Genomic DNA, 22,962 nt, shown 5'->3' on the forward strand with positions numbered 1-22,962 from the left:
AAGTTGTAAAGTCCCTTTTCTTCCTTACAAGTTATTTCAATTAATTCCTCAAAGTAATCGGGAGCCACCTGTGGATTTAAGCAAGGGAATGACATTATATTTGGCTTTGAGAAATATGAACCTACCAGCCTCTGTGAAGAGTCAACTGGAGAGACCCATGACACACAGGTAAGTTAGGAAGCTATCATGGTATTCTAAGTGAGCTACACAGATTTGAACTAAGGCAGTGACTGCAGGTGGCATGGAAAACAGACAGCAAAACTAACACAAACTTAAGATACAAAGAGACCCGAATCTGAATAAAGAGAAAATAATACTTATTACTATAGTTATCACATAGGGTTGTTATGTGAGTACGTGTTTTGTTAATTGTAAAGCTCTCTGCATTGAAGAAACTGCTACTACTGAATGCCCATGAATTACAAATCCTCAGTGTAAAGCCATGCCTACTTGTTCAGAAACAGCGAAGCAAATGTAACATTATTGTTTCAATGTGCTTCTCTCATACAAGAGAAAAATAACATGCTAGATACCTCATGCAGATTCTGATTTCTAGATGGAGGCACTAGAATGTGTGATTTCTCCATAAATAGGAACAAGAAATAGTTGGAATTAAAATCTAGGTGAGAAATAATAAGAACCCAGAATAAATTGCTCCAATGACCTGAAAATGAAGAGTCTTAATACAGGGCTGGCCTCTTACTGCAAGAAAATTCAGCTAAAATATAGTCAGCGGATGTGAACTTACCTATCCATAGTTAGGTTGTTTCGTTATCGAGAGTTCAGTTCAGTTACTAAAAGGATTAAACTCAACACTAAAAATGAGACTGCTCTGATTACCACTTTGAAAAAGAACACAAAAAAGAAAGTATTCAATGAGATTACAAGACTGGGAACATCCCTAAGACCTACTGCAGAAGCAGTCAAAGCAGACAGTGCCCCAAATCTTTCTTGTTCTATTCGTTTCCTTCCAAGCATGTACAGTGTAATCATTCAAAGAGCGTGATGTTCGAAATTTGATAAATTTGGTTCCATTTCCAGCTGTCTTACAAGTAGTTTCAAGTCACTAAGGCTCACTTTCTAGATCACTAATATGGTGATGATAAAACCTATGTCTGAGGTATTCAACATACTATCTAATATAATGCATGACAAGTACCAAGTACTGCCTCTGGAATATAATTTTTCCCATATACATTAGGTATTATTACCTTAGCAATGATGTTTTGCAGCCAACATTTGAAAGAATATTAGAAAATGTTCTTATTAATTCACCATGGAAAAATGGGACTTTGTTGAATTTGAAGCAAATGTGGAATGAGTAGACGGAAGTAACAACAATAAATATGAGAACAAGCTGAAAGCAATAATAAAGATACGAAAGAGGAAAAATAAAACCCGACACCAAAAAGAAATAGAGGTTTAAATTTTGCATGGCCATGCTATACAACAGTTGGTTACTTGGGGACATTTCTGTTTGGAAAATCAAAGAGATGAATCATACCTCACTGTACTTGCTGTTATAATAACTCTATCATATATTGCTTGGCCTTTCTAGACAGACAAGGAGCTCAAGTCAGCATAGCAGAAGGAACTTAAAGGCTCTACATGGTTTAAAAGACAAAGTCACACTTCAGTGTTCCAAGACTTCTGTTTCTGGTCTTACTACAAACTAGAAGTTTTAAGCAACTGTCCGTAACTCTACAGGTCCCAGTTTCCTCATCTGTCAAATTAAGACACTGGACTAAGTATTCTTTTTTCTTTTTTTTTTTAATTTTATTTCATTGGACTAAGTATTCTTTAAGGGTCTCTGGGATTTAAATTCTAGGCTTCTAAAAATTATACCTATCTAGATGTATGCAATAAATAAACACAATTTCACCTTCAGTAAACAATAAAAAAATCTACATCAATAAAAAATACAAGACACCTCATTAGAAAATTAAGGATGAGATGAGAACAGTCTCTATACTAAAGATAACATCCATATGACCAACAAACACTTCAAAGGACTCTTCCAATTCATTACTCATTAGAACAATAAATGACAATGAGGGCCACCTGGGTGGCCCAGTTAGTTAAGCATCAGACTCTTGATTTCAGCTCAGGTCATGCTCTCCTGGGATTTTCTCTCTCCCTCTCCCTCTCCTCTCTCAAAAATAAAATAAAATAAAACAAAACAAAATAAAATAAATATTTAAAATGACAAAAAGATACTGAAACTCCAAACCTTTCATATGCCGATGGTTAGTTAATAAAATTGTTTATCCATGTTTAAAAAAAACTACCTATGGGGCACCTGGGTAGCTCAGTCTTTTAAGCATCTGACTTAGGCTCAGGTCATGATCTCATGATCATGAGTTCGAGCGCTGATTTGTGCTCTCTGCTGTCAGCACAGAGCTCACCTCAGATCGTGTTGTCTCCCTCTTTCTCTGCTCCTCCTCCACCGGCTCACTCTCTCTCTCAAAAACAAATAAACATTTATTTAAAAGACTACATAGCATTATCAACTAAAGGCAGACACTTGGCTTTTCAGTGACCCAATTTCACTTCTGGATGTTCAGAGCAGCATTATTTTTAGAGGCCCCACATGCAATCAACCCACACGGCCACCAACAGTAAATGGAGCAAGCGAAATTTAGCATATTCATGTGATGCCATAGTACACAACCCTGAAAATGCACCACAACTGCAAGCAACTTAAGAGATGGATCTCACAAACATAATGATGAGAAAAAGACGACACAATAGAGGACATACTACATATACCCAATAATATACATTTTAGAAATGGCCTATCTATGGTGTGTTAGAAGTCAGCATGATGTTTTTCATTGGGCAAGCATTGAGTGGGAAGGGTTAAGATTGGGGTTTGAGGATGCTGGTAATAATTTTCTCACTGTGAATAATCACTGGAATGTTCTCTGTGAAAAATTCATTAACCTGTACACTTACTGATTTGTGCACTTCTTTGTTGTATTTCAATGAAAAAGGTTGTAAAACCAAGCCACACAGAACTGCTTTCACCTATAAAGGAAAATTTGTTCAATAAAGAATGCTGGGATGACATTGTTCTTATGGTTAGCCTATATACCAGAGAGTCAGAAACACATAGTGATGGACACACATGCATGCATGCACACGTACACACACACGTATAAAGAGGGAAGAGGCATACAAGGAAAGAATCATGAAGAGGGAGGATGGAGAAAAGACTTTCTAGACTATTCATTCAGAAAATATCCTTCTCTTTTCTTCCAAATTCTAGTGTAAACATGTCTTTTTAAGTTCCTAGGAGTCAAGAATGAGGGTGAGTACCATTTAAACTGGATGCTGTTGAAGCTGGATGAAAGCTTCAAGATTTAACACTATCTCATGTTACAGGTCTACACAGCACTAGGCCTATCGTATATAAAACGTCATCCTGTGTAAAGGGCCTTTCTGTGCCATCTCTGAGATCTAATTCTGTGACTAATTTAAGCATAGGTGAAATATTTTCAGGTAGCTTCTGATTAAAGATGCATATACAGTGAGCTAAGACAATATGATTATTTCTCCAAAGAGAGCAAAGGAAAGAGTCTCCATGTACATGACCTACTAACAGAAATAATTGGTTTTCTGTTTTAAACCTCCTGAGAGAAACTTTGCACGGCCACACTCACATACGTTTAAAAAGGCACAATCTCATCATCTGCAACTGACTTTTACAACACTGTAAAAGCTCTACCTTTTAGATCTGATTTCAGTGAAGATGGGCAATAGCTGGTAGGCATGCTCCTCCTTATTTTGAACGGAACTTTACGTTACTTCACCTTTTACTTTGAATTACTAACCATTCTTCACTGAATTTCTGCTCTTTCCCTTCAAGCTATCATTTTGGTCTTTGATGGACTTGCCAGTTCTCTATCACTCAGATGAGGAACCATGGAAGCCTCTAGAGCTCATTCCTAAGCTGGCTTTCCTGTGTGGAGTCCCAGCTGCTGCTGCCCTCTGGTAAACTGTCAGTATAGATATTTTTTTCTGTCCTCATCCACATAAAGCACATTCATCTCTAAACTCCTCAGGGACCATTTCTTAGACATCTTGCCATAGCACAGAACCTGACAGAATTTATTAATAATTATTTGTTGGATGAATGGAAAGGAACAGATACATGTCACTTCAGTCAGTGGCCTCTAATCATGGAGAAATGGGCTCTGCTTCTCACCACCACAGTCCCCAGAGCCAGTCCATGAATGGGTCAGCAGGCAAAGGGAGATGAACCTGAGATTCCTACTCACTGCAGTATCATTTCTACGATGGCCAGCCTTTGATTCAATCTCCTATTTACTGTACTTGTTACAGAACATAAATAAAGTCCTAGTACTTGCCTAAAACACATCAAATCCCCCGTTAACAGTAACGTCACTTTCCATAACCCAGCTTAATTGGTGCTGTAATGCGTAATTCCACCCATAGCACATAGAACAGATATGTGTGCTAGTAAACTCAGAATATGATGGTCCTTCAGATGGTAGCTACACTCATTGTGGGGGAGCATTTTGTAATGTATTTCATTGTTGAATCACTATGCTGTACACCTGGAACTAATAGATGTCAACTATACTTCCATTAAACAAAAAGAGAATACTGATGATGTCCTTATGTTTTATCCTGGGAGCATGACCATCAATTGTTAACAATGCCACGAGAAGAGCAGATTGAGGCGGGTAAGTTGATTTTACCTACTTTTTCTTCTTTGTTCTTTGTATTTGTCTCCAGATTGCCAGGACTGACAATATTATTTGGGAACTCTGATAGGCACCATTTGCCTTCTAGTGTATATGGATACTGATGCCTCTTTGTGCACTATCCAACCTTGAAGTTCAGCCATTCCCCACTTCCTGTGGAAACCTTTGTCCAGAAGAGTATCTTTTTCTCTTTAGTTTCTACAGTCCTTTTGCCCACTCTTTTTACCCATTTGTGTATTCCCTGCAGTGTACTTTGGACTCTGTAAGCCCAAAATCCACCAAAATGTTTTCTGGAGGCCAGTCATGCCAGACATGCCCTGGGAATGTCTTAAATTTCAAATTAAAGCCACGGTTCCAAAAGCAGTGTATCTGTGTAATATTTCAAGTAGCCTGGCTTTATTTAGAAACTTCAATGTGTACTGCAATGACTGTTTATGGCTCCAACTGTATAGATTTTTAAACAAGGGTCTTTTTCAAAATATTTATTTTCCAAAATTATCAAAAAAGGTACTGCACCTTTATAGCTAAGTTTACTTTTTTTTTGAAAAATTTTTAATGTTTTTATTTATTTTTGAGACAGAGAGAGACTGACCATGAGCAGGGGAGGGGCAGAGAGAGGGGGAGACACACAGAATCTGAAGCAGGCTCCAGGTTCTGAGCGGTCAGCACAGAGCCCGACGCAGGGCTCCCACTCACGGAGTGTGAGATCATGACCTGAGCTGAAGTCGGACGCTTAACTGACTGAGCCACCCAGGCGCCCCTCTACTTTTTTTTTTCATTTAATTTTAAGACAGTGTGAACAAGTCCTGAAAACATTTATCAGTATCTACAGAGTGAGTTATACTTGTGAAAAGTTTTATCTGTGCAGATAATCTATAAATTTCTTACAAGTTAAAAAATAAAAAGACTTAAATCAATTAAAGCTTTAAGGCACTATGACCTAATAATATTCGTTAATTTATAAAATATAAGTCGAAGTATATTTATCTCCAACTCCCATAATTTAAATTGTCCTTCAAGTTATGATTATTTGCTTCCTTGCCATTATTTTGTTAGTTTTTTCCTTTGACCCTAACATATATGAAGATTTTAGGATAAATGAAGCACCAACACCTGTGTTAATGTAGGAACTATGTGTAAGAGCTACACAGTCAGATAACCATCTCTGCCTTCAGTGACTTATGTTTTCCTGAAGGACCTCTAAATTACACAAATATTTTAATTCTTTCTGTTATATAACAACTTGAAATATACTTTAAATCAAAGAGAAAGAGTCAAATTTATCTCCTTTCTAAAACAACTAAAACACAGTGAGTTCTCATTTGCTAGACTAAAAGACAAGGAAAAAGTGAAATAAATGGAAAACCAATTACTTTTAAACCTGTGGGGTTTTTGTTTGCTTTTAATATTCTAACTTAAACAAAACATAAGACACAAAATCTTACCAACACACTCTGCAAAATGCTCCATTTTCAAAACAAGATATGCTTGTTTTACCTATCACTGGTCTTTAGTAGAAAGAGACCTAAAAAGACTATCTTGGAAGGACCGTGTACTTGGCTAATTCCCGGAGAAGCTCAGTGTTTATGAGGAATGCCAGCCAGACCTCAATATTCTTACCCTTGGAATCAAGAAAAATATCAAAATCTTTGATAGCAGTAACTAGAACTAAATTTGCCAGGGGTAAAAGTCCTCCTTTTATCAATGTCAGGCACGAAGCAATCTTTTCCTGTAAAGCGAAAAGCAAGCCAACTAAGAAAAAGATTTGTGTGACTACAATTACATAAAATTGACTGGATGGATGGAAACAATACTTTTTAAGAATCTTTTCTTTTTTCACTTAACATGTTGGTTTCTATTTCCTTCTAAGATAAAGAGGAAATCAAATAGCTTTCACACACAAATCAGCTCCCTCGCGACAGTTGTTTCTCAACTGTCTCTTCTGCCTTCCCTGAGCTTTATCCTCTTCCTCGCTGAGCCGCCCTCATCGCTCCATATCCCTAAACCAATAGGAAGAATTTCCTTCAGACCCTTAAGCCTTGTATCTGTTACCATAGAGACAGGCATCACAAGATAGCTGCTCAGTAACATCCTCATGGAAATAAAATAAGAATCCTATGGGTTTCACAGGAATTTCCAGTGCTACCAGTGAGTAGAAGTGATACCCTGCCCCGCGGGGGGGGGGGGGGGTCGGGGAGAAATGCAGGGATTCTAGTTTCACGGTCATGGAGATACAGAGGTTGCCTTTTACGATGGTAAATCCTGAATCCCTTTAATTCTATGCTTAGCATCTCATGATGGTTTCTTGTATGATTTGGAAAAAAAAAAATCCCTTCTCTTCTATCCACGTGTTCAGAGTAATCTAAATATCTCACTGCTAACTTTTAACTCTACCATACCTCATTAATCACTTTCTAACGGCCTCAACTGTTCTTGTATATTGCAGTGCCCAGACTTTTACTTTGCTCTTCTTTGATCCTCTCTTTTCCCTACTTGATCAAAAGAAATTTCATCTTTTTTAAAAGATGACAACCTGTCCAGAATTCTGTAAGGCAAAAGCTGCCTAGACAGTTTACAGACCTATGAAGAGGGAAAGGATACCTGCAGGAAGTGATTTCCACTCACTTTACCTTGTTTCCCATTGACTTGGGCACTTTCAGGAAGTCTACCGTAATCACATAATATCTGAAGAGCAACAATAAAAATAACTGAATCTGACTAAATAGATAAGTTCAGCAAATTCACCGGGCCCCGGCAAAGCAGATGTGAGTAACTGCAGAGACCTCCAATTTTCTCTGGCTGACATTAATAAACATTCCTCAGCAAAGCAAATCTCTCTATACGTCAATAGCCAAAACGATTCCATCGGTAACTTGTGAGCTGTGTATCTGAATCGCTTTTCAATGCCCGTAGTACTGTACTACTTCAGGTGGTTGCAATTCTGTTTGTGGTCTTCAGAGGATATTTAATTGTGAACCGGCTTGTTTCTACCAGTCGACTTAATGAGCAAAAAGGGAAGTTCTCTTATCGTTGAGAGATGAGGCCAGCAAACTTTTGCTACCAAGGGCCAGGCAGTAAATATTTTTGGCTTTGTGGCCCATATGGCCTCTGTCATAACTACCTAACAGCTATGTTAACATGAAAACCACCTTAGACAATATGTCAACAAATAGGTTGTGGCTAACTCCCACTAAAACTTTACTAATAGATGCTTAAATTGAAATTTCACGCAATTTTCATATGTCACAAAATAGTATTCATCTTCTAAAAACTCGTTTAGAAATGTAAAAGCCATTCTTAGCTAGCTGGCCAAACAGGAGGAGGTATGGCACATGAGCCATCTTCTGCTGACCCTAGCCTCGAGGGTCCCAGGGGAGTAGGAGAGACACTGAAAGAAAGACAGGAAAAGGGGAATACAGTTTTCATGAAATGATAATAAACACAGATTCTTAAAATTAAGTATTCTATCAAACATCTCCTTCTTCAATTGCTCTTTAGTGAAAGAAATCAACTCCCAGCAATGAACACTTTTCGAACCAGGCGTACATAGCATACTTCACAGAGCAGTCATTTCTCTGCTTACACAATTAACTGGAAGAGCATTTTTTTGTTCTACCACAGAGGTACAAATGAGTCTAATCCTTCTTCCATATCACGGCCCATTTAATATTTGAAGAAAGTTTACCTTTTCTTTATTCTTGTTCATTCAATCATCTTTCACCTTTCTCCCTCTTCTAGTAACTTCAATGCCCCTCAAATGTCGTAGCTCCTAGAGCCTTTCACCAGCCAGACATTTTTCAAAGAACACGCTCCCAAATGTTTTAGTTCCTCAGACCATGATGTTCCTCCAAAAACAAAAACAAACAAACAAACAACAACAAAAACTTCCTACTAAAATGCGTTCCCTCTTGTTTCTTCCCTTCCTTAAAGGATACATATCCAACAACATCGCTGGATTTTTTGTTATTGTTGTTCCAATACTACAGGAGATTATGACTGACACTGAAATGAAGGCCAACCAAATCATTAAGTCTTAGTCAATGAATTATTAAGCTTTAACTCTCTCACATACTGTACTTGGTTTGATTTTTGAACCTTAGTGCAGGATCTTATTCCTATTAAAATTCATCAATTTGGTCTCTGCATTTTCCAGGTGGTCATAATCCTTTGGTACCCTATTAATTCAATTTATTTGCTCTCCTCTCCAGCTAAACTATTTTGATCTTCCTTCATGTTTTGAGTATTAAAATTTCAGAAACCAAGTAGGGCAAATATCAGAATTACAGGGCACACTGTGAGAAATTAGGTCCAAATCAGATAGAGCCAAATGAATAAAACTACATCATAGTCCTGTGAAAGGCTGCTTCCTGGTTTACAATCATTCAATTAATGCACCAAAGGCAGAATAATTTAGTAATTTAATTAATCTCTCTGAAATATCAAATGGAAAACATTTCTCCATCTTCACTAAATCATAAAAATCTTCAATAAATCCCACAGTATAATCAAGCTAACTAACCAAATCACATACTGTTTCCTAGAACCTTGGGGGAACTCCGGTCTATACTACTTTTCCCCTCATTCTAAACCAGCCCATCTACCTCAGGAATGCTTACTTACTCCCAGTGAGAGAAAATTACTGCTCTTATTTTTCCAAAAAAAAATTTCCAGTGTGAAGAGGTATTTAATATCCCCACTCTAATTAAGGACTGTTTTCCTTCTTGCTCATTTTAGTTTGTTACCTCCAGGACCAATTTTCAAAGCCGTCTTGGCACTCTCTTTTTTTTAAGAGTTTTGATTCCTTTCGCAAATACGTGTGTGTGTCTCTGGATGTGTGCACACATGCTTATGTGGTTTGTTTTTATTTGCTTTTTCATTCTTAAAACTTGGATGCCAGGAGGACTAGAGAATAAGAGGGAAAAGAAAGCTTCTGGGGAACAAGATTTTGAAGAGTATTTCTCTTTTTTCCACACGGTCACTTTTATGGATACAGAAACAGCATTTCACTAATATTCAACACATTTTCATGGTAAGAGTTATTTGATCAACAAGGAATAGGAGGTGTATTAGTTAGCCAGAGCTGGCACAACAAGTGTCACAGATCGAGTGGCTGAGAGAACAGAAATGTATGTTCTGAGTTTTGGAATAGTTAACCGATAGCATCTCCCCTTGCACCTCTTTTGGGAAGAAGAGCGATACATTTCATCTGAAGGTGGGTATCTCAATCACAAGCGGGCATTTTCACTGGACAATTCAAACGGACACTTACCACCGTTAAAAAAGAACCAAGGGACGTTACTGAATTAAAAAAAAATGATGTTCCATTAGATTATTTAACTAAAAGATACAAGTAGTTGCTCCAGTTGTTTTTATAGTATGAACGCCTTGGAGAAAATAATCTACGTGTGTAGATGATCAGGTAAAACCCACAGACATTTGTACAAGTAACGAATTCCATAGTAAAAAAAATATTTCAATGTTTACAATCAATTTCACCTGTCTCATCTCTTTTTCACACACTCTGATCTTACATGTTTCTTCCTCCTCTTCCGCCCCGTCCCCCCCCACCCCGGCACCCCCAACAAACCTCTTCAGAAAACAGAGAATTAGGCAACTGGGATTTGCAGACCTCACGTGGTCTTGTCACTGTGCAGGCTAATCATGTCTCAGAACTGGAGAGACTGGCCAGCCTTTCCAACTCTTACAAAGGCATCCGGCAATAAGGGTATGCCTGCTCTTCAGGTGTGTGGCCCAAAGCCTTGAAGATTTCATTAATAATCAACAGCTGGTGCCACCTAGCGTCTGTCCTCTCCATTCATCAGTGGAATCGAATCCAGAGTACTTCCCAGTCACAAACGAAGCAACCTGAACTAACAACAAAAAAACCACAGTGTGCGGAGTCCAGTGGCTGATTTAAATTACACTATCTTCATTGAAAGGAAAAACTTCTTTTTTAAGTAACTATGGTAACAGGAGCGTGCGGCTAACAGGAAGCTTGGATTCTTCTCACAGGGAGACAATTCACAAAAGCAGAGTCCTACTAAAATATGTAATGTCAAAGAGTTTTTCCAGACTTGAATGGTCACTTAAAATGGTTATGAAGTTGGAAAATAAAATTGGCAGAAAAGAACTGTATTTTAGGCAAAAGTATAGACACAGGTTTTTGTCAACCAACTAAGAAATAACCCTCTGTCACCTGACGCAAAAATCTCTGCCAGTCTTTGAGCTTCCCAAAGATTAAACAAGTACTGAAACAGACTGTACAAAAGCACATACAGCACTCAGAAGTATTAACAGGAAATAATTAGGTTGCCTGAACCACGTTATTTAAAACGTGTTTGCTGCTAAAGCTAGACATCTAGAAAACTATTTTCTTTCATGCTATAGGTATGTATTATGAATTATAGATTCAACAACAGTTAGGTATGCTTCAAGGTTAAAAAGCACTCTCTACATGTAGGACTATTTTTCAAAACCTAAGTTAGTAATTAATTTGGAGGAATCCAAGTGGTATATTTAGCCCATCAGTTTCTAATTGATTCACCAGTATGTAAATACATGTTGTTTTAAGTCACTCTTTCCAAGAGGAATACGTAATTGAAAAACATGGACTAACATTCAGGGGAAAAAGTTACATAACAGCCAGTAGTGTTCCTTGACCACACTGACTGAGGTATCACAATTACTAGAGAAAAGATACAGCATATATGAGCAATACCGTACACATCAAAACGTCATACTAGATGTTCATACATGATAGCCTATTAACTTGGATGATTTAGCTACTCAGGTTATTGGAGAGACTGTGCAAAGAGCTGAAAGATTCTGTATTATACAGATAACTAACAACCATGCTTTGCACACTCAGGAAAATCTATTTCTATATTATTTGACATGTGTTTTAAACAATCACTTGTTAAAAACAGCTTTGAATGTTTTATTTTCATGTTACCCTAGTGGTGATAAAAATTATTTCAATATGTTCGGTCCGATATATAGTCAGTGACAAATCCCCATGACAGTGTCTGAAGATAGAATATGGAAACGATGCCTAGTTTCCACAAAAAGCTTAAATTGTTCCTCTTTTCCCAAAAACTTTATTTTTGGAGCCAGATACAGTCTAGGCTCATGCTTCATTTGTTTAAAAGTACTTATAAGTGTAATCCACTGACTGTATGAGAAAGAAATATTGCAAAACAGCACAAGGGTGCTAAAAATTGTACGCAGGCAAGGGAGAATGTACGACAAAACTCATTACGGTCTCAACATAATTAAATAAATAAATGCTCCAATTTTCACTCATTTATCATTTTCTGTCATTTTTCATTAACAGCTTTCAAAAAGCCCTATCTGAAACAAGCTGATACAGAGAAATTAAGAGCAGTAATCAAGCGAGAAATGATAGACCAGCTGGGTCGACATCAACTTGGCAAAACATGAATACAGTTCAATAGCCGAAACAGATGCTGGAGTTGTTGAAAAACCCTGCAGGAGATATTGATGTATTTTCTTTATAGAATGCAGAATGACTGAATAAATGTCAAAAGCTAGAAACTGATGAGGAGAAAAGACTGACAGCCAAACTCCTTATTAAAACAGGAACGAAGTGTAACAATTTTCAACCTATCCAAACATTCTATACATTCTCCTTTCTGTCAATATCTGAACATGCCAATAGATCAATCATTCCTTGTAACTAAATAGCAGATAACTGAGTCGGGGTAGATTTCCCCATAGATTCCCCCCAACCACCCCCACCCCCCCGGTCATCATCTACCTGGAGAAACCCAGACTCTTGAAAAACACTTTATTCTAAAATCTCCTAACACAGATTTCTATCCCAGAAGTGTTTTCTTGAGATTGGAGGCAAGCACACCCCCCAAAAATCTAACGCAGCACAAGGAAATGTTAAAATCCCTTCTGTAAAAGCAACACTGTTTGCAGAGTTTGAAGAGCTCGGCAACAAACCCCAGCTACCAACAGCTGCTTGTTCAAACATATGCTTTGTCATGGTCAGATTCTAATTGTATTCATAATGATGTAATAGCTTTAATAATCCTACCTTCCATGCCAGCTGTTTTTCCTGTCACTCCATCATGCCAATAAGTTGGCTGCTGTAACAAATCAAGATAGTGCAAAACAGCATCTTTCTCCTGATTCTGTCATCTTCCTGAAAGCATTCTATTACTGCCGACTGCTGGGAACCAGAAAGTCTATTTGAATTCCAACAGCTCCCCTTTCGCATGATTCAAGTTAGGTTAGGTGGGCATGCCTAACATGATTCTCTCAGTCATTTATTATGCAGCTGCCACAACGTCGGTGTGGTAACCACTCTGACTATCTGATACGTCAGTCGAACAAAACCTACACCTCGGAGCAAACACATGAGCCAGAGCAGCGTTCTGCATTTAACGAGCATTCTTCCTGCCTAAAAAAACAGCGGATCTGCAAATCTCTTTCAGGATCTACTCGGTCCTCTGTACAGATGCAAAGCCTTTGGATTAAAATCTTTCCTTAACTATACCAAGAGGAGAGCTCCTCTGCCACACATCATATTATTCACAGAATTCCGGCTGATTTTCACTTATCTTCACAGCCTTTTAAGGGGAAAAACTCTCTTTTCTGATTGTACTTTTTGAAATGAGGATGCTGTGGGCTCAGCTCCATGTCTCTGCTTTATTACAAAATAGAGCATGCACTTTCTCAAATGGAATTTGCCCTTGTGATTCTATGGAAATTTGTCTAATAAGAGTTGTTTTTCAAGAAAACATTTATTTTGCATATTGTAGACACTTAAACTGCTTCTGTTTGTTTCTCCCAAGAGTGGACTTTACACTTGATATTCTGACTTACAAAAAAAGCTTTCTTTAGAAAGTAGGATATTAAATTAGCTGACGCTCACACATAACTTATTTACCAAGTAAATAAGTGTCATTTCAGGAGAATGGAGTTTGCGTTTTCAAGATACCCATGCATGAATCAGTACTTTCTTTAATTAAAATTAATACTGTAGGGACGATGGCAATTGTATTTAAAAGTTGTCAGTATGCCTTTCTTGGTAAATTAATATTTATAGTTTCAAATGACAAAACAGAAAAAACATTTAAGTTTTTTCCTGCTAAAAATAAAGGCGGGAATTGAGGAAATCTTCTTCCCCTTTCAGTCATCTAGCAGGCATTCAGCTCTGAACAATAACCATCCCCCAGCCCCACAAAAAAGTCAAGAGCTTATTGGGAGCTACATGAAGAAAAGTATAAGCAATAGTTCATTTAGCATGTATGAGATATATGCCAAGGTCACTGTTCTGACCAAGTGGTTCCCTAAAGGGTGTCTGTCTGTGTGTATGTATGTATGTATATATACATTTTAGCTATTCTAACTCCATTTTATTTTTATGTAACACACACCAATCATCCCTACATATCAGGACATACATAATAACCGGTAGTTTAGGGTTTACAGTGTTTGCTTTATAAATGCCAGAGAAAAAACAGGAAAACAAACTGAGCCCCTTTGAACCCACCAAAGTTTCTCGAAAATAATCTACACATCATTCCATAACAACTGTGAGAATGCTGGTTTGCAATTATAATTTTTAGAAAAAAATCACTTTTGCGGTTAGCGTATCTACCTTAGCGGTTATGACCAGCATAAACAAACATCAGGTGGTTTCATTTCTGCCCATAGCGTCTGATCACCTCTCCAGCTTCAACTCTTGCCTTCCCACTTTGTAACAGCCACAGCCAACTTCCTTTTGTTCCTCTAAACCACTGTGCTCCTTCTGTCTCAGATATTGCTTGTTCTGTTTCCCCTTTCCATAAGCTCCCCTCACTTGTGATTGCCTACCTTCCATCCAATCTTCACTTATCAGCTTGAAACGTAATTTGCTATGTGAGGTATTTTTCATCCCCTAGACAAAATTATGTTCCCCTGCTATGCAATTTCATAGCACCTTGTACTTCGTCTTCGTCATAATAATGGCAAAAGCTTATACAACAGAAGGTGGTAGGCTGTGTTCTCACATACACGAGAAAAATATATATATATATATACATACATATACCCACATATACATATACATACATACATATATACACACATATACACACATGTATGTGTATCTATTTACATCTATCACTTACTATACAGATGCTCTCAATCATCAAACTGAACCCATGAAGATGACAGTTTTATACACAATGATATGGGAGGCAACTGAGGCTGTGAAAAGTTGAGTAACTTGACCAGAGTCACATGACTATTTCATTTTCTGTATTTCCTGGTATACTATTAGTTCTTGAGACAGGACAGCACATATGTGTCGTTCATTGTTAAATGCTAATGCGCAGTGCACGCTTTGGAAACTGTATTCCATTCATCACTCATCCAGTAGAACCTGTTTCGGGCACTGCACCATACTAACCACTGGCCATATGGAGAATATAAAAACTGATATGGATCCTATTTTCATGGAGTTTTGCACAAGAGCAATATGTCTAAACTTACGATCCAATGGTCTATGGATAAAATTCAAATGTCTGCTAAACTGGATGAAAGACATATTACATCTTCATTTTCATCAGCCTCTAACATAAGTGTAGCATCATTTTCATTTATGTCCATAGACTACAAACACAGTAGCATTAGCAATATCTATAATTTTGGGTCCCTAGTAAAGTCACTAATTTTCATATCATTTTAGAGATGCTGTATAAATCCTGCAATATTTTTTGGATTCATCCTCATCTTGAAATTATGGATATTAAGTCTACCACTATAGTGTTTTATTTAATGTGTGAATAAGGAAGTATGTATAGTATTATTTAACTTTTAAAATATTTACAACACTTTCAATTCAAATGGTTTCTGTTATAATCTTAATTATGTTATTTTGTATATTGAAATATACTTCAGATAGGCTCTGCCACATGTCTAAGGCCTTAAGGTGTTAGGGCTTTAGGCTTCAGCAGGTATCTGGTCAAGAGGATGGGAGAACACAGCCCACTAGTTAATGTCATTGTCTCCAAAGTCTGACAACCTGGGTTCAAAATGCTGATCCAGGACTTAACACTAAGGTTTTATAGGTTTATAAGGTTTTTATAGGTTTATAGGTTTATAAGGTTTTAAGCAAGAGAATGACCGTCAAACACTTTAGCACAATGTCATTGTCTCCAAAGTCTGACAACCTGGGTTCAAAATGCTGATCCAGGACTTAACACTAAGGTTTTATAGGTTTATAAGGTTTTTATAGGTTTATAAGGTTTTAAGCAAGAGAATGACCGTCAAACACTTTAGCACAATGCCTGACATCTTTTGAACGATTAATGGCTGTGAGATATTAGTGAGAGGGTCTGATATGATATTATTATGACAAACAAAAACATGCGAGAGATACAAAGGATATACAAAGACTTTTAGAATAGGAATTGGAACTCTTACACATTACCAATGCAAATGTGAAACTGTAAAAACCCTTTTCATACGCAGTTTGGCAGTTTCTCGAAAAGGTAAATATACTTCAAGAGCCATCCTTTCCTTTCTGACAGAAATGAAAACAGATGACCATTAAAACAAAGTTATAGGGGCGCCTGGGTGGCTCAGTCGGTTGGGCGGCTGACTTCGGCTCAGGTCATGATCTCGCGGTTTGTGAGTTCGAGCCCCGCGTCGGGCTCTGTGCTGACCTGCTCAGAGCCTGGAGCCTGTTTCGGATTCTGTGTTTCCCTCTCTCTCTGACCCTCCCCCGTTCATGCTCTGTCTCTCTCTGACTCAAAAATAAATAAACGTTAAAAAAAAAATTAAAAAAATTAAAAAAATACAAAATAAAATAAAACAAAGTTATATAGATTTTTTCCAAAGGACCGTATTTGCAATGGCCCCAACTTTCAACAACCCACATTTTCATCATGTGAAGAGGTGAAGAAATTGAAGTATAGCTATACCATCTAATCCTACTGTGTCATGGAAAGGACTGGTCTACTGTTAAGTGCAACAACATGAGTGAAGGGCAAAACAGTCAGGCTAATTAAAAGAAGCTCAACAAAAGCATCATACAGCCTGATTTCACTGATACAACTGTAGAAAATGCAATGAACCGATAGTGATGTGAGCAGATTAGTGGTTGCCTAGTGAAGGGAGGGATGAGGGACAGACTGGAGAGGATACAAAGAGCCGTGAAGAAATTTCTGAGATAATGGTTATGTCCACTATGTTGACTGTGCTGATGGTTTCATGGAGCTTAGAGATAACAACACTTAACAAGTTGTAGATTTTAAACATGTATGGTTTATTATATAACAATTATACTTCGATAACTGTTTAAAAACCTTAGTAGACCTTAGATCATTCATATTAAGTTAAAAAGTAAAAAGTTGTATACTATCATTTCTTAACAGTCAATCTACAAACTCCATAATAAAATGTGTATTCTCTAATTCAGTCGACAGCATTTAATAATCCTGAGCAGCCCAGAAAAATAATTTTCCTTACCATCTACAATTTATAGTTCTTCATGCCATCATTGAACATCCTGGAAACTGACTTTTTTCCTGTAATAAAGAACAATTTTGTCCTATCCACATGCACAATTTTATTTACTGTGAGCATATAAGCTAGTAAAATAAATGAACTATTAGGCTGGTTACAAATCAGTAAGGTGCATAAAATCTAAGGTATGAATCAATATTACCTTGTTGCTATATAATTCCATCTTATGGAAAACCTCCAAATAAAGTTCCTTTGTTATGTAATGATTACGTATCACAGGACTCTGTTTTATAAGTTATCCATGTTTTATAACAAAGTGTATTATGTCAAATTCTGAGTATTCTGGGGTAAAGATAACTGAGGAAAACCCAATGGCATCCAGGTGACAGTAAGACTGAAAATAATAAAACATGTTCCCTCATTAAATTCTCTTATATGCTGTGCTATAAGTGTTGAGATGGTAAAAAAATTTACCCAGATCCCTGAACTTTTAAAATTTATTACATCAGTGAAGTTATACTTGGGTCAATGAAAAGAAGAAATCTTATTTTCCTATCTGAATCTAACACTGTCTCCCTCCCCAGTCTAGATGAGCCAAGGTATTAAGGTGTTTAACACACACACACACACACACACACACACACACACACACACACACACAGGTGATCATGTCACAGTCTCACATCCAAATCTCTACAGTGGCTTCTCATGATCCTTGGAACAAAAGCCCTTACTACAGCCTGTAAGGCATTGAGTAGTATGCCCCTCAAACTTCTTTCTCCTGTCTTCTCCCATGCCACTTCCTACACATTTGCTTCTTTTTCTCTCATCACACTGATTGACCTTTTTTGTCTTTAAACATTGCAAACTTATTCCCACCTTGGGATATTTTCATTAGCTGATCCTTCAGAGATATTCTAAGTCTCACTCCTCTTTAACCACACCTTTGTTCAAGGTCACCTCAAAGGAAATCCCTCTCTAAACTTCTCTAAAATTACACTCCCTGATCTTAATTCTCCTCTTTGCCTTGCTTCACTTTAAAAAAATTACTTTAATGTTTATTTTTGCACAGGGGAGGGGCAGAGAGAGACTTAGACACAGAATCGGAAGCAGGCTCCAGGCTCTAAGCTGTCAGCACAGAGCCGGACAGAAGCTCGATCTCACGACTCGTGAGATCATGACTTGAGCCAAAGCGGGTAGCTTAACCATCTGAGCCACCGCGGCTCCCCTGCCTTCCTTCATTTTTATGTATAGCACTTCAGTTAGTATTTGTTGTCAAATTATTGATTTCAGTAATTCATTCAAACATTAATTAAGCACCTACTTTATTCTAGACACCTTTTTCTTTCATTTTTTAAATGTTTACTTATATCGAGAGAGTGTGCGCCCTAGTGTATGAGCAGGAGAAAGGTAGAGAGAGAGAATACCAAACAGGTTCCACACTGTCAGTGCAGAGCCTGACACGGGGCTCAATACCAAGAACCATGAGATCATTACCTGAGCTGCAAGCAAGAGTCAGATGCTTAACCTACTGACCCACCCAGGTGCCCCTAGACATTTTTCCTGGTGCTGGGAATACTACTATCCTCATAATTTCTGTTTTTGTGGAAAAGATAGATACTAGACAAATAACCAAAAGTATGACTCAAAAAAAGTGGGGTGGGAGCTACAGGCATACATATAACATTTTATAGAAGCATACGATAGAGGAACACATTGTATCAAAGAAAATTCTCTTTGAACATGGAGCTAAAGGATTTGTGGCAATTACATGGGTCAAGGGATAAAGGTGAAGAGTATTATAGGAAGAGTCAGCAAGGCAGGAAATCATTCAAAAACTGAAAAAATTCCACAATGGCAAGAGAATGGTGAATGCAAAAGAGACTCAACTATGATGAACGGGATGAAGGTCTAACGATAGGCAGGGTTTAGATTATGAGGGATTCCTTGTCAGCAGTGTTAAAGATCCTGGAATTTATCCTAAAGACATTGGGAAACCAGTGAAAGGAATTAAGTAAATAAGTTACATTGATTTAATAATTATTAATTTACATTAGTAATCAGATTGTACATCAGATATACAAATGTGAAAGTACTGGGGAGAACAGATTAAAATAAGGTGGGGAATAATTCTAGAGTTACATACCTTGTTAAGAGGCAATTTCAGTACATCAGGCAAAATGATTTAACTAAAGAGCTAGCAGAAAAGACAGAAGCAGTGAGATTCCGGAGATGTTTAAAACGGAGAACTGATAGAACAAGATGACTGACTTAAAAGTGAGCAGCATTCAGGGACATAAAGGAATAAACATTTACTCCCACATTGTCAGCTTGATTAACTGAGTGAATGGTGGCAGTATTTTCTGCAAAAGCCAGGCTGATGATGGCTTAAACATGGTTTCCGTTGAGCCTGAGGTTCTTAGGAGACATTCAAGCAAAGGCATAGAGGACACACCTAGATATTAGGGTCTGAATTTCAGAAAACATCAACACTTTAGATTTGCCAGCATTTTATTGTAACGAAAGTCATACATTAAAAAAAAACAAACAAACAAAGTGGAGATGGAATGAGTCAGGAATGAGACAAGAGCCTAGGATGGCACTCTGAAGAACTTCACAATTAATGACTGGATGAAAAAGACCACCAGGATATTTAGAAGGAATGTTGAGCGATAAAGGGAAAAACCCAACAATGAATAGAGTGTGGAATTCTAAAAGTTAAGAGGGTAGAGAGCTGAAAGCAAGAAGCAATTGTCACCTTTGTCAAATATGACTGAGAGATGAAGTAAGATGACAACTAAAAAGTTCTGGGTTTACTTCCATACCCCGAGTACTGTAAATAATGCCGCAGTGAACACAGGAGTGCATGTATCTTTCTGAGACAGTGTTTTCGTTTTCTTTGGGTAAATACCCAGTAGAATTACTGGACTGTACGGTATTTCTATTTTTTGAGGAGCCTCCTTACTGCTTTCCTCAGTATTTTTTTTTTTTACCAATTTACATTTTCACCAACAGTACAGGAGGGTTCCCTTTTCTCCACAACCTCTCCAACATTTGTTTATTTCTTATCCTTTTGATACTAGCCCATTCTGAGTGTTGTGAGGTAATACCTCAGTGAGGTTTTGATTTGCATTTACCTGATGATTAGTGGTGCTAAGCATCTTTTCATGTGCCTGTTGTACCTGTGTAGGTCTTCTTTGGAAAAATGTCTATTCAAGTCCTCTGCCTACATTTTACTTGAAGTATTTTTTCTGGTGTTGAGGTGTTTAAGTACTTTCTCTATATAAATACATGTACACACACATACAAATGCAATGGAGTATTAGCCATAAAAAAAGATAAGGCCTTGACATTTTTGACAGCAAGGACAGACGTAGAGGGTATTAGGCTAAATGAAGTAAGTCAAACACAGAAAGGCAAATACCCTATGATTTCATTTATATATGGAATCTAAGAAACTAAACAAACACACACAGCAACAGTCCTCAGACACACACAGAATGAACTGAAGGCTGTCAGAGGGAAGGGGGAAGGAGATGGGCAAAATAGATGAAGGGAATTAAGAGACTCAAACTTCTAGTTATAACATCATTAAGTCATGGAGATGTACAGTCCAGCAGAGAAATACATTTAATAAGATTGGCATAATGCTGTATGGTGAATATACTTTTCACAGCGAGGGCTGAGAAATGTATAGAATTGTCAAATCACGGTATGCCGGAAACCAACATGATTTCACAACTTTAGTTGCATTAAAAAATTTAAAAAAAAAAGAAGTTTTGAGCTTAACAACATAAAGAATACAGTGAGGTGAACGTGAAAATTTCTGGGGAGTAAAGGTAGAAGGCAAATTATAATAGGTTCAAGAGTAAGTGAGCCAATATAGGAAGATAGCTAAAGGAGACTGCACAGGCAAGATTTTTTTTTTTTAACTGTAGGGTTTAATTTTTCCTTACAATATACAAAGCTTGTCACATTAAATATGGCTAATAGTCTAGACAATTTTCAAAACTGTAACCAGCCATATGTCTAAGAATGCTGACTATCAGCTAGAGAGAACAGATGTGGCATTTTCTTACGGGTTTATTACCCTTCCTCCCACATACCTTTCCTTCCACACTCCTGGGAGCTGGTATATCCCAGCCTCGTTACCTGCATGTTCTACCAGTTACTGAAAGAGATGTGTTAAAATATCCACTGTGATTCTTGATTTGCCTAGGTCTCCACATAGTTGTCAATTTGGCTTTACCTATTTTGAAGATCTAATATTAAGTGCATCCAAATTTTATATTCTTATATATTCCTATTGATTTCACCCACTTTAGCATTATGAAATGTCCTTTATCTCTCAATATTTTCTTTGCCTGAAAGTCCCCAGTGTTTGATATTAATATAGCCATATCAATATTCTTTTGGTTTGTGTTTTCATGCATCCTACAACCTATTTGTGTTGTCATAAGTAAGGTGATTTTCTTCTGATCACATGGCTATGTTCCCTCAGTATAGCAATTTTTGTCTTTTAACCAAAGTGTTTAACATGCACTCTAGCATCCTGTTATCTTCTCTTATTTTTTCCTTTATTTCTCTATTCCACCTTTGTTTTTTGCTATTAATTCTTATACTTCTACACATGGCAGATTCCACACAATTCATAGCTACTTTAAACAAGCAGTTGTGTTTTTATTTACTCATTTTAAAAAAACCATTATTAGAGAACTTTATTCATTCTTGCCTGCTTGGTTTTTCTATCCAGAGTAAGTTTACTTCAGCCAGCAGAAAGTCCCTTAGAATCTACAATGGTAGAGAAGGTACTGGTAATTAATGATCGCAGCTTTTGAATGACTGAGACTATCTTTATTTTGCCATCCCTTTTTTTTTTACACCTTTCTATTTTGAATGATTGTTGAATCACATGCTCTTTCAAGAAATCTTACCAAAAAATGCTCTGTATTCTTCACCCAGTTTTCCCCAACTGAACCATCTTGCATACCTACAGCACAGTATCACAAACAAGAAATTGTCAGTAAGACAATCGTCCTCAGATTTCAGCAGTTTTACAGGCAGTTGTCCTCCTCCCCCATGTGTATTGTATTCAGAGACATGTTATCATGTGGCCATTTCATGTAACCACCACAGTGAAGACACAAAGCAATTCTATCACAAGAACTCTTCATGATACTCTTTTGCTGTCACAGGCACCACTCTGCTAAATTTGTGGCTTCCAAAAACATTAGAGAACATAAATCCAAAGGAAGAAAAAGGAAATACTAAAGGGCAAAAATAAATGATATTAATAAAACCAAAGAAATGGAGATAATCAACATAAAGTAATTTTTTGAAAAAAATTAAATGTATAAACTTCTAGCATTAGTGACAATAAAAAGAGAAGATACAAACCATCAATAACAGAAATGGAACAGGAGAGGACCACTGTAGATCCCAAAGACTTTAAAAAGGAGACTGAGACAATACTAACAATGGTTTTATGCTCATGAATGCCACAACTTAAGAGAAATGAAACAATTCCTTAAAAACCAGTAGCTATTAACATTCAACCAAGATGGGGGTGCCTGGGTGGCTCAGTCGGTTGGGCGTCCGACTTTAGCTCAGGTCATGATTTCACAGTCTGTGAGTTCGAGCCCCGCGCCGGGCTCTGTGCTGACAGCTCAGAGTCTGGAGCCTGCTTCAGATTCTATGTCTCTCTCTCTCTCTGGCCCTCCCCTGCTCACGCTCTGTCTCTCTCTGCCTC

General features: G+C 37.4%; 1 protein-coding gene across 1 annotated transcript in view; it reads right to left on the reverse strand.

Annotated features, from left to right (window-relative positions):
- The window catches only part of DMD (dystrophin), a 2,092,562-nt gene extending 2,079,617 nt beyond the window's left edge, over positions 1-12,945 (reverse strand). Inside the window, exon 1 of the mRNA XM_053201917.1 lies at positions 12,793-12,945. Within this exon, the coding sequence (XP_053057892.1) occupies positions 12,793-12,799 (7 nt within the window). The 5' untranslated portion in view covers positions 12,800-12,945. The remainder of the gene's footprint in view (positions 1-12,792) is intronic.
- Between the last annotated feature and the right edge of the window lie 10,017 nt (positions 12,946-22,962).

Source organism: Acinonyx jubatus, chromosome X, assembly GCF_027475565.1.
Source record: "Acinonyx jubatus isolate Ajub_Pintada_27869175 chromosome X, VMU_Ajub_asm_v1.0, whole genome shotgun sequence".
In the NCBI taxonomy this organism is placed as follows: Eukaryota; Metazoa; Chordata; class Mammalia; order Carnivora; family Felidae; genus Acinonyx; species Acinonyx jubatus.